The sequence below is a fragment of the Sander lucioperca genome, chromosome 6 (genome assembly GCF_008315115.2).
Source record: "Sander lucioperca isolate FBNREF2018 chromosome 6, SLUC_FBN_1.2, whole genome shotgun sequence".
Lineage (NCBI taxonomy): Eukaryota > Metazoa > Chordata > Actinopteri > Perciformes > Percidae > Sander > Sander lucioperca.
In genome coordinates this window covers 40,313,764-40,327,072 of record NC_050178.1, presented here as the reverse complement: position 1 = coordinate 40,327,072, position 13,309 = coordinate 40,313,764, and the positions used below count along the sequence as shown (strand labels likewise).

At 41.6% G+C, this 13,309-nt stretch overlaps 1 protein-coding gene across 1 annotated transcript; it reads right to left on the bottom strand.

The window, feature by feature from the left end:
* Positions 1–5,102: 5,102 nt before the first annotated feature.
* Positions 5,103–6,992, bottom strand: LOC116036051 (red-sensitive opsin-like). Its single transcript, XM_031279488.2, has 6 exons — positions 6,807–6,992; positions 6,342–6,638; positions 6,049–6,217; positions 5,793–5,958; positions 5,464–5,703; positions 5,103–5,365 (listed from the first exon to the last, which is right to left on the bottom strand). The coding sequence occupies exons 1-6, from the start codon at positions 6,907–6,909 to the stop codon at positions 5,267–5,269; spliced, it is 1,074 nt and encodes a 357-aa protein (XP_031135348.1). The 5' UTR covers positions 6,910–6,992; the 3' UTR covers positions 5,103–5,266.
* Positions 6,993–13,309: the final 6,317 nt, after the last annotated feature.

The window sequence follows — 13,309 nt, the reverse complement described above, 5'->3', positions numbered from 1 at the left end:
TTGGAGGATGAAGGAAGAGCAATCGAGCGCAGATCGATAGATAGAGTTCAGTGGCGCAGGATCATCAGCAATAGCTAAAGATGCCAAACTGTTGTGCTGCTTATGAATGTTCGAACGACAGAAATGAAAAAACAGCAAGGGATAACATTTCATAGGTGAAAATGTGTTTTATGATATACTATATGCCGCCTTCGACCTGCAATCTGACCTCCGGCGGCGGCGGGAGGCGGAGAGTTCCGTGGCCGGCGGCAGCGTCTCTTCCCCCGGGCAGGAACACAGCTTCGCCTATTGCTATTTTCTATAATAATTTGAACTTGTGTAAATTGTCTTTGAGTACCCTGAAAAGTGCTTTATAAATAAAATGTATTATTATGAATAATTGTGTATGATTATCTATCTTACTTTAGCAATTCATGTAATTTAGTAAAAGATATTTCAAGTAATTTCATGTGACCTATACTGACCAGTTTTGTTAAACAGGTTAATGCAGGATAGAGCTTAGATCGGCCCAAAAAATCAAGCCCGAACCTACCCTTAGCCCGAGCACGTTGCGTCCGAGCCCGGTGTTACACCGAAATCTGTGACCCATCGAGATCGGTGTCCCCCTACCTCAACCTGAACCAAACCCCTGTCCCTAACCTTAACCACGGAAGGGGGCGCTACGCTTTTAACAGGAGGGACACAGATCACGACGGGTCACAGATTTCGGTGCAACACCGGCCCGGCCCGGCCCGACACATTAACTGTAATTATGAGCCAGAGCCTGATTTAAACCTGACACTTTTTTAATACGTGGGACGTTATAAATGACGTTCTCAACTGCAATTCAGAGTTGTTTGAACTGCAGAAATCTGTTTAGAATAATGCAACAAGTACGAAGCCTGTAAACTGCTGTTTGTTCAAATGGATCCGAATGAAGAAACGTAAAAAAAAGAAACAATGATGAACAACATATTGTTGTCACTGCCCACGACTTGTTTAAACTGCTTCCATACCTCCGACTTTCCTCCACACTTGCTCAAAGTTAATTCTCCTGTTTTTCTTTTTTTCTTTACATCTTCAACTTCCACGTTGCACTTAAGATACACAATACAGCCAGGGCTGGACTGAGACAAAAAATCGGCCCTGTCATTTTTGGCCCAGGCGGCCCACACCCACTGTGATTGGTCAGACACATTCCCTGCAGACAGTCCTCTTAAAATATGCGTGCATTCTATGGTATGAGTTGCCTAGTGTTCTGCGTTCATGTGATAGTTTTGGATCCTTCAAGAGGGGTCTCAAGACTTATCTGTTGATCTGTTAATTAATTCTTAGAGTTATGATTTGTATATTTATGGTATTTGTTTATTTTTTTGTATTATTGATATTTGATATTGTATTGCCATTATTGTTATTATTACTATTTTGCTTAATATTGGCTCAACTTTTAGAAACTGTTCATTTTAACTATTGTAAGATTCATATTTTGTCGCTTTGGACAAAAGTGTCTGCTAAATACAATAACCATAACCCTTCCCAAAAGCTAGAATAAAACTGAGAGTAGTATATGCTCTGGAAAAGAGCACCAATACAAGAGAAGCTAATTAAGCAATTCAAGTAACACTGATGCTTGTATCAACACTGATTTTATAGATCACACAGACTTTTCAGCTACCCAACAGGCCAACCGCTAGCATTTTCAATGTAAGCTTAAGCAGTTAGGTTACCTGAGAGCCACTAACTTTAATGTTACAGCCAAACTGCTTGTTGTCGTTATGACGTGAGGCGCACATAGCGCGCGCACACACACACACACACACACACACACACACACACACACACACACACACACACACACACACACACAACCTCCCTCCCTTCCTGAGAGTCCCTGTTAATTTGCCTACTACTTACCACGTCGTCAACTACTCTCTCTTCCATCTTTTCCTCACTCGCTCCCATGGCCCTGTCATGGTCACTCTCCTCCTCCACGGCTTCTTCCCTGTCATGATGTTGTTTCTGCTTCTCTGTATAGCCAGCCACCTCTCCTCCTTCCTCTACTTCAGGTAATGCTGATGTTGAAGCAGCTACTACAGCCCCAAACATGTCAGACATTTTGGCACATTTTGAGGCATCCTCCTGTAGATTCTTAATATTTTTCTCCCGTAATTTCTCTCTTCTCCCTTGCGCTTTGGTGGTCGTTTGTCCATTTTAAAGTGGATGCTAAACTTCCAGCATAAGGGACCGTTCGGTATGGAATGGACCACCGGAGGAAAATAGTTGAGGGTCATGTCTTTTTATATTTTGCTGAGGGGAGGGTCATCCAACATCTTTTAGTCTGGGTGGGGGGGTCACCCAACTTTTTTATTCACGAAAAGAGCAAAATTTCAAAGTGGCTTGTTTGGTGCATATTTATCCATGTAGCTCTCAGTCTCGGCCCCCTAGCAGATGGGTTAGACCGTATACTCGGAGTTTGCTGGGGTGGCTCAAACGGGTAATTGCATTGTTTAAAAAATTAGTGAAATAATTACATCTGGCATGACCAGATATTTTATAAAGTACTGCATTTTGTAACTGCAGACTAAATTTTGTACACATTTGTTACTTTTATATAGCTTATATATACATATTTATAATATTTCTGATCATGGCATAGCTTTCTCCCCACCCAATTAGGCTAAATAGGTAATGGATTAAAAAAAAAAAAAAAAAAAAAAGAATTGCTTGACCAAGGGTCCGGCCCGGGCCCGGCCTGGCCCGAGGATAATGGCGGAAAATAACGGCCCGGGTCAGGCTCGGGCTCGGGCCGAGAATCTAAACTCTAATGCAGGATCAATTGATCGGCACATCTTCCTGACATCTGTTATACGTAGTACAGATGTGCCTGAAACCGCATCTGTAAGATGTATAGCAGATGTTGGGACGATGTATATGAGCCCACATCTGTACGATGTATAATAGACTCCGGGACGATGTATAGGAGCCGGCTGTATCTGTACGATGTATGACAAACGGAACCATGTACATATAGGCTACGTCGCGGAGAGAGCGGCTACATGTCGCTGACACGTCGAGTAGCAAAGTCCCGGGGACGTAGTACCAGTGAGTAAATCATAGACAGTATATAAGAATGGACCAACAGATCCCGTTGCTCTGGACGGAGACCAGTGAAGGATATTAGAAGCACTTTTCCGGTGATGGCTGAGCGTTACTGCGCAGCCTCCAACTGAGAGAGAGACGACGTAAATGTGACGTGAGCAACATGTCTGAAAGTTGTAAGTCTTCTGGTAGCTGTGCCAAGAGAAATCTCAATCATTCCCAATCTTGCAGAGACGGAGAGCGTAGGTATATGTAAGGAGATAACATAGACACAAGCTAATTATTGCTAACTAAAATGCTAGTTAAGTAAGTAAACTTAAACAGCTAATGTAAGTCGAAACTGCCTGCAAGCTTCTCCTGTACTATACGGTAATTCCTCTACTATGCGACAGTAAGTCACGTGGTTATGACCCAATCGTTATCCTATTTTTACAAAAAAGGTCTGCTACAGAGCCATAACGTGAGGTACAAGGTAATGGAGCCTTTTATACATTGTCGTGTTTCTTTAGAAATAAACAATGGACAAATAGAGTCTTTAAACGCTTCAGATGTAAAGTTATTCGCTGTCAAAGTGACAACAAAATGAATGGCAGTCAATGGAATGCTAATGTCGGGTGATCGTTTTGTAGCATCAAAATGGCGCCATAGGAGGTTCGAGCTCTGAAGCGAAGCTTACCCCCTTGGAGTAAACGAGCAATATCCTACGTATTCCCGCCGCATTTTGATTACATCGCCAATACAATGTGTACTTACTGTGTGTGTGTGTGTGTGTGTGTGTGTGTGTGTGTGTGTGTGTGTTATTTCGACAACCATTCATCCGATCACCTTCACTTGGTGGGTGTATTGCTGCTGGGTAGAACTTTACAACCGTACATTGGTTGCAGGGCTGTATTGCTGTTCTCTAGTCAATAATGTTGACAGGTTCACATTGTGTTGCTCTTGGCTATTGTACACTGCTTACGTCAGTAAGCACACCAGTGGAAACAATTTAATTCATTCAGCTTAAATGACGTTTTAACTAAATTTATTTTGGTTTCAGTTGTGAAAATCATGCAGTTTGAGGCCAAGTCCATCTGCACAGGTATTATTTTAAACATAGTTTTTTCTATGCGTTTTGACCTTTCGTCCACACGTAAACTGCATTTTAGGTCACTTAAAAGTGATCTTTCAGAAAACTCCTTTAAAGGTGTAGATTTTCAGAAACTCTGTGGACTCTCAGAATTAATCCCTAATTCAATCAAATAGCTTTTGCAATTGTACATGATACATTACACCAGTGGTTCCCAACCTGGGATCCGGGGACCCCTCAGGGGGGCGGCAAAGATCACAGGGGGTGCGCAAGTCTGGTTTGAGGTTGAGGTAAAAAAAAATAATATTTGCACGTTAATTTATGATAATACACTAGAATATATAATGTATACAAAAGTCTGTATAAAAACTATATATTTTTGTTTTCGCTTAAAATTGTAGGCAGGCTACTTAGTAGGCCAAACCTCCGGGACCTCTTAACCTGGGACCCTGCTGTCATCAGGTCAGCTGCTAGCTGCTATCATCCCGCCACGGCATCACTATTTTATGAATGAAACATGGCGGAGAAACGTAAAAGTGCTGATAACTCCTCTGTATCAAAAAAGAAAGTAAGGCTCTATCTCGAGAGTTACCTCAACTTCGGTTTCAGAGGGGGGGCTCAGCTTTTCTTAGACATAAGTAGGGGGGGCGCCAAGGAAAAAAGGTTGGGAACCACTGCATTACACAATAATGTCTACTAGAGAATTTCTAAGATGCACAATCTGGAGCTGGTCCATAACCACACCTTTCAAAGTTTTTCAAGACATTACAAAGTTAGTATGGTCTCTTACTAAACAGTAACATCAGCACCAGTTATAAGGGAAATGTTCAAGGTTCTAACAGTGATGAACAATCTCTGCACTGGTAGTTATTAAAAGTCACCAAAAGGAAAACTTTCACTATGGTTGATATTTTTGATGTTCATCTGAAAAAAGACCAGTCATATATAATGATTAATTTGCTTTATGTATGCTTTATTTTTTTTGTTGTTTTTGTCATTTGCAAGAAAGCTATATTTACTAAAAATAACTAATTAAACAATACATATTTACTGTACAAATCATAATTCTCTCTCGGTTCTCTGTTGTTGTTTTTTCCAAAAGAAAGAACATCAACAGCTTTACGCAGGAGCCACGGAGGAGACCTCTGTCTTTGATGAGGATACCTCAGAGCCATCATCCACTTGTTTGCCAAAGAGTTGCATGATACATGAACGGAACTGATAAGGAAAAAATAAAACAGTATGTTACAAATTTAAACCAAACACATCCGATTCAGACAAGTTGATCAATGTGGCAATGCTATTGTTGTGCCCACCTGCCGGTTCATGAAGACATATATAACTGGGTTCCAGATGGTGGCGCTTTTTGCAAAGTATGCAGGCATGGAAGCAGCCAGAGGATGGAAGGCATAGCCAGGGTTAGCCGCACCATAGCAGACAAAAGTAGTGTAAGGTCCCCAGCAGAAACAATATGCGCCAATCATGACAACGACCATTCTGGATACTTCTCTCTCAGCTTTCTGGGTTGACTCTGATTCCTTCTGCTGCATAGCAACCTGTGATCCACAAATCAACAGAGTGTGAGATACTGCCAGGCTGTGATCTACTGTATATAGAGTATAAAACTGCTGGTAAGATAACTTACTGAATGGATAGCCATAAATACTGCAAGGTAGCAAAGAATGATGATGCCCAGAGGAATGAAACAACATGTAATCATAAGAGTAATCATGTAGGACTGGACTCCAGGGTCTGTACTTCCACTGAATACATCAGGTCCACAGGAAGTCTTCAGTCCATGAGGCCAGTACCTGATGACAAGAAAATGTTTAGTATACGGTTCCACTGATTAATTCCAAAATCAGTTTTTTTATAAGATAAAAAAAAAAACAGCAGGCTACCTGCTCCATCCAAAGACGGGGGGAGCAGTCCAAAACGCTGCCCAAACCCAGCAGAACACTATTCCAGCTACAGCCATTTTGCCATCAAACTTGACGTTTCCAAAAGGTTTGCACACAATTATCCATCTCTCAAAGGAGATGACAGTGAGGGACCAGAGACCAGCAATGCCTGTGTAAAGAATAAGGATACTAAGTAAAGGTATTTAACTTTTAGTCTGATAACATATGCAACACCAAGAAAACTCTCTTTCCAAACACCTTCCAATCAAAGAGAAAGAACAGCGACCACTTACCACAACATGCGACAGTGTAGCCCTCAAAGATGCACATTGGGTGTCCCAGAACGAAGTAACCAAAAATCTGGTTCCATACACTGACGGTGCTGGCAAGAAGTGTCTCCATTATATCAGCAAATGCAAGATTTACCAAGATCCAGTTCAGAGGGTGACGGAGTTTCTTGAACTTTGCCGTGGCCACCAAGACGAGACCGTTGGTGAAGATTGATGCGACAACCACCATGGACATCCACAGTGTTGCAACGTGGTAACACCATCGTGGAGCAATGTGGTAATTTGGACCCTCAAAGGGACCTGAAAGAAAAAAAGCAAGCTCATATTTAGTCACACAATTTAGATATAATAATAACCAAATACAATAATTGTACGTTTATAAAATTCAGCCATAGTGACATAGTTGCTTTAAAAGTCAACAAAATATGATGGTAATTTGGTAAAAAAAGTAAAATGATAATAGTGTACCTCTGGTATTATTAGCGTTTACGTAAACAAAGCCACCACTCGATGTTGTATCTTCATTGTACCGCCTGGCAGCAAATGCCTGTTTTCCCCACTCTTCTGCCATTCTGATCGTAGAAGGAAGACCTTAGCAGTAGACCTTTCTTGTCACTTGCAACCTCCTTGGGTGACTGGTGACCCACATCTGACTTTAGCTTTTATACCTGTGCTTCAGAGACCTCTGATAGGATTAGGTGGTTAGGTTAGCAGAGGTGTCCTGCTTAGTCCTGCTTAAAACACAAAAATGCCCAAATAATCTTGTTACAAACGGATTTCCATCCACTCCATTAAAATGGGATTAGATTAGATTAGATTAGATAGATAGATAGATAGATAGACAGATAGAGGACTGTTCGTTTTTTATTTGAGGGGCTACCGGAGGAGTTTTGGGATCTTTAGTCGAAACAGACTTGACCCTCCTTTCGCCAGCAATACATTTTTCTATGACCCTCCAAAATGATTGGGAAAAGAGGCATGACCCTCACCAACAATGTATTGATGCCTTCTGTACAGGTTTGCACTTGGCAAAGATGTACAGATAGCCACTGTTTTTTTACAGTCATGAGATACATGACTTAACCTCTGCTTTCTCATCTTACACATCACACTCCACCAAGATGGTGGCCATTTCAGTAGATTTACTCACTATAAGTCAAAAATGAACTGCAGTTTTATTTGACAGTCAGTGTGTTCAATGAGTTTACAACACCTCAGTGGTTCTTCAGAGCTCATTATAAACTGTAAAAATTGATAACAGAAAACGGTTCTTGAGTGACAGATGTGTGCCTGTGTTTGAAAATTAAATCTGGTCAGGATAAACAATATGTATGTACTAATTGTCTTGTGTTTTAAAGTCTGGATATTTTCGGCTATAAAATAATTTTATTTCGTCTTACTGCTGTAACCTGGTAGTCGTGGCATCATGATACCGGTGCGGATCCCGCCATGGCAGCTGCCTTTAGGTGCTCTGGGTAGGTCTGTGTTAGTTGTGTGAAACCGGTGTATGCAAACGCGGGGTGCTGTCCACCCAACGCGGATAATGGGTAGACCTACATAGGGGCATGATACATGCCGGGAATTGAAGCGAGACCTGGATGCGGGAGATTTAGGACACCCGCTTTATGGATTATTCCTTGAAGTTGTGCGGCCTGCGGAGACGGGGTGTCCGCGCAGCGGCAGGATAATGGGCTGCCTGCTGGGCTGTTGCTGGTCAGACCAGGGGAGAGGTCTCAGCTCACACGGTTGGTCTCATCAGCAAGCAGTCCGTCTTTTCGATTTCTCCATGCGGCTTCACTCAGGAGGACTGCAGGGTCTCAAAAAACAAACGTGTTTTGCTTGGCGGGTGTTTGCTGGGCTGTTTCATGAATACAAAAGTTGGGTGACCCTCCCCTCAACAAAGAACAAAAAGACATGACCCTCCCCTATTTTCCTCCGGTGGTCCATTCCATAAATACTGAATGGTCCCTAGACAGACAGACACACAGACAGACAGACAGAACTTTGAGCCATCATTTCCCTTCATTGATATCTGATACAGCCAATATTGTCTACTTCTTACTATTTCTAACTATAGGAGTGTAATATTAAGTAACACTGACTATGTGTATCAAATGATGACTTAAGCTTCAAAGCAAATTTTTCTTGTACTTTGGATGGAGAGGAATAATTCCACATTGGGACACTTAATATCATGAAACACATCCATTGCATGATATTAAATTAATTTGGGAAGTTACGTAAGACAAACACCACAGAACTGTGCAATTCAACTTATTTTTTGAAATTTATCTACATAAAAATCTTGAGCTCAAAATTTACTTTTGACCTCTATTTTGAAGTTTCTATACTCTGCCTTTGTATTGTCTGCAAAAAGTGAGAAGTCACGCCAAGGCAAAAGGCAGTAATTTCCACATTATCAATATTTGGCAAAAAATCATTATAGTAACACCTGTATAAAATCTAGTTATGACATATATTTTTTATGTTTTACAATTATTTATAACCATTTACTTATTGCTATCCTGTTCCCTAACTCAATTTGAGCGTTCCAAAACAAAGTCAAAGAGCGATAACTGGTGTTACGGTGTTCTGCCTTGGTTTCTCCTGGGCTTTTCAATGTTACTGTTAATACAACCCATTATTTTCTCAAGAAACAACAAAATTGACTCAAGATACTTATCCACATGATAAAGGATGTCTTGAATGTCCCAAAAATATCATTAACTCATTTTCGACCAAAAACAAAGTTACGGCCTTTTGCCTTTGCAGGGCAGTATAGCTGGGGACCCTGGGCATATGAGGTCTGCCAAGTCTTAAAGCAGCTTAATTTGATAAGTGGTAATCCACATAAATTTAGTAAGACAGTAAGACAACTCTAATCCCTCCATAAAGAGAGGTGACATAAGAACATATCATTTTAAGACTCTTCTTTGACCCTACAACTCACGTCATAGTCCTCATGCAACACAGTCTCACAGCAGTTTGTGAAATGGTCACGTAATTTAAATTGTTTGATTCATGTACATGAACACGTTTATCTCGTTTTTTTCGTGATGGTCAGCACGTTTTTTAAACTAATGTATTTTAATGGGAAGGATCTTTTGTGATCACAGCACGATTCTCAGTGAGAAGATGACGTAGCATTAAGAGCGACTACGGTAGCGAGTAGTATGAAAGCCCGAAAATCCACGTAGGGAGGTTGGTTGGGGCGGTGGATGGGTCAAACAACACAAGACTTTCACCCAGGAGACCGGGGATCGTGTCCCGCGGGTCACGTTTCTTAAACCTAACCGTCGCTTTTTTCTTTTACTAAACCCAACCGTGCCGTTGTTGTCCCGTGTCCCATTATTGTTTTCCTAAAGCCAACCGTCGCGTTCTTCTTTTCCTAAACCCAACCCGTCCCGCTGTAAACAGCTATGCAATTGTTGGCATTATAAAAAACATGCTGACCATTATTTGAACCACTGAGCAGCCCCACTGAAACAGTTGGGATTAAGGGCCTTGGTCAAGGACACCTCAGTGGTGTGAGGTGGTGAGGGACAATGCTCACTATTGTCAGTGCTACTCTTTTACTTTCCCCACTCAGATCTTTTTACCTGTCAGTCTGGGGATTGAACCCACAACCTCCCGGTCACAAGCTCACTTCTTTAACATCTAGGCCATCACTCCCCTAACTCACCCACAAACATTGGTGGATAATGATTTGGCTCCATCTACAGTTTAAGCCTATGTGACAGCCATTTCGTCCTGCCACGAGGGATATGGGGAGAGTTTGGTTTTTGCGCAGCCGCTGGTGAAGCGTTTTTTCAAGGGGGTCAGAAGACAGAAACCTGCTGTACGTTCTCTCACACCTCAATGGGATTTAACCCTGGTGCTCCGAGCTCTGGGGAATCCTCCTTTCGAGCCTCTAGCAACAGCTCTGACTCTCTTTTTCTCATAACGTTACTACTGCACTGCTCGTTCGGCTCTTACTGCAAAACCTCACCTCCACTACTAAGTTTATACAGAAGTTAGTCCGTTGCAATGGCAACGGTACTCTGACCATTGTGATACGTTGATTTTAATGGGAACTTCCTTTCTGTCCATTTTATTACTATGGTAGAGGTTTCTTTTACTTGCTTCCAAAACAAATGCACGAACTAGCCAGATCAAGATCTTTACAACACGAGCCAGGGGTGCTCACGGAAACACTACTCCTTTTTTCCACAGGGGCCGCCAAAATCAACTCAAAATGAAAGTTCCTGCTTCAATTGTGGATATTTTATCTACTGTATTTCTATTCACTTTGTTATTGATTATTAAGGATGTTTTAAAACAGATATTTCCTTCATTGCCTGGTCAAGAGCCTCTGTACCTAGTAACCATAGCTATTGATAAAATTGACACTATATCAATGTGTCTTGCAGAAGGCATTGTAGGGTAGCAGCTGTTGATCAGTTTCTCACCTCTAAGTGTTGAACCTCTAATCAGATCCGTGTTGAACTAGGTGAAGATTTCTCATTTCCCAGTATACCAAATCAGATTTATTAGTATCAGTAATTAATTCTGGCATTTCACACGCAGCACTTTAATCTCTCCAGCAATAGTACATCCCAGAGCATAGGTTAACAAATGCTAATGTATTGGTTTATTTTAATCTGTTAATTCTGTTTTTCTTAATTCTCCTTCTTGCTCATATACCTGGCTCGCAGATTTGATAAGAACTCCATGTCGGACAAGGACTGCACATCAAGAAGAGGATGGATCCTGAAACTAAAGAAATCTGTAAATGTTACTTCTTTTTTCCTTTATTTCCAAATATGTCTTAAATAATATTAGTGCATAACTGAATTTCTATTATTGTTTATGAAGTAATGCTGATAACTAATGTCTTGGGGGAGAGTGTTTTGCTTTCTGTATCTTGATACATATTTCCATGGATGCTGTGATGTTTCGATGGGTAGGTCTGGAATTCCACTAGTTCTGAACTATTTGTGGTTGGAAAAAATTCCCTACTAGCAGAACTCAGATTTTCTCCAGACTATCGGCTGGAATCTCTATGATCACCTGAAATGACCTGATGTGAAAGTCTGGTTTATGCACTCGCTGTCTGAATAGCAGGTGGTCTGCACGTGTATTAAATTATTACACTGGTGTTTAATAGTTATACATCGCAAGTTCTTAGCAACACCATCCGGCGGCCTGGTGTGCAGCCGCTACCCGCTGGTCAGTCTCTTATTTCAATACAAATATAGGCTAATCAGAAAGCATTAATGAAGTGCAGGTCACAACCATGTCTAGGATTTTCAGAAACTAGTGCAGTGCCCGTTGAAAATGTGCCTGTTTGGAACGGCCGATTGCTTGGCCTGTGGTATTGCTGCTTGTAGAATTCATCAAAACCAAAGTGTACCCCAAAATTACTTACAGAAGGACCCCAAACCACTTAATATGCAACTCCACTGCATAGCCTACTACTGACTTACAGTGTAGGCTACTTCTACAGTAGCATCAGAGGAAGACATTGTACTACTATATTTACCTGACAGAGAACGCTGCAGATTCAGAATGTAATCACAAAATATCACAATGAAAATGTGGAGTAATCAGACATTAGCGTCATGGACTCATGGCAGTGTGCTACCCAACGGGCCCGTTATGAGCGCTAATGAGCACATATCTGGGTTCATCAACCACCAAAACCGGGCTGTGTGTGTGCGCAGAGAGAGAGAGAGAGAGAGAGAGAGAGAGAGAGAGAGAGAGAGAGAGCGAGAGAGCGAGACACGGCTTTGTCTCGTGTCGGATCGTTAACAAATTGAACATTTCAGCAGACGTGTTCATTTCCATACAGGTTTAGTGGCTTGACGGTTAACGGTGAAGTATGGATTTGATTCGCGGGGGTATTTTGGCGACTTAATTAACCCGACCCAGGGTGAGTCTGATGAAAACTGATGTATCTGCCCGGTTCAACTCTGAGATGTTCTCGCATTGCACAGCACTCTGAAGAAATAATCTCCGAGATTACGTTATGTTCTTCCAGCTCACAGCAATTTAATACAATAGCAGGAAAAGAGTCCTCCCGCTGTTCTAAAGCGTTCTGCAGGGACGTCGTTAGGCCTATTTTAGGGGGGCTGAACCTACCCCAAAATGTCCCTAAGCCCCCCTAAATAATAATAAGAACAACAATAACAATTCGATTTATCCTCATTCATATTTAGACGCAACAAATGATATATATCCAGCTATAAAAAAGCCGAAAAGTCCGACGTTAGACAGAAGTACAGAGAGTCGTTGTGCTATCAAGATGATGCACCGCACCGTCTCGTTGCATTGGTGTGAACTGGCAGCTTTCAGAGCGTTGCAGACCGGCGCGTTGCAAGTAACTGGGGGATTCATCTCGTCTCATCGCTACTCTTCGGTCTGAACTCGCTATGCACCCCCCCCCACCCCCCCACAAACACACACACGGTATACGCTAATGGTGAAAGGAAGATTGATTACACCTAGTGTGATACAGAGTGAAATTGTAAGTTGTTTTTAATGACCTGCTTACCTTTAGCTACGTTTTCTTGAGGTAAAGGAAAGGGGATATTTTGGTTTGCTATGGAAAACTATAGTCTAGCTAGAGTGAACGAGCGAAATACAAGAAATGGTTAACTTAGCAAGCTAATCACAACTCTTTATTCATTGCCAATAATATAGCCTATCTCTAGTAGGCATATTCTAAAACTATATCAATCCCCATAGAATGTTGTTGTCACTGAAAACTAAAGTCATCGGGTCCCTGTTAATGCTATTGTACTGTTGTATCCTTCAATTCATTGAGCAGATGAGATGGATATTGGAAGATATTTCAGCAGAGAGAAAGGAGCAGGAGATTGGCAGGGCAGTTGGTTGATTGATTTTGAGGGAGCCAGCGTGATTAAGGTCAGTAGTGGTCTATAGGTTTAAGGATTGTTTTGTAACAGTAAGCATTTGTTGGCAGGCCTAGG

What these genes read in the sequence shown, in the direction of transcription:
- LOC116036051 (XM_031279488.2), bottom strand. Translation starts at nt 6,909, where the DNA reads ATGGCAGAAGAGTGGGGAAAACAGGCATTTGCTGCCAGGCGGTACAAT. An exon ending in AAACGCTAATAATACCAGAG is followed by an intron (nt 6,639 to 6,806) that starts GTACACTATTAT and finishes TTTTTCTTTCAG; the next exon opens with GTCCCTTTGAGGGTCCAAAT. An exon ending in CCCGTCTTTGGATGGAGCAG is followed by an intron (nt 5,959 to 6,048) that starts GTAGCCTGCTGT and finishes TCTTGTCATCAG; the next exon opens with GTACTGGCCTCATGGACTGA.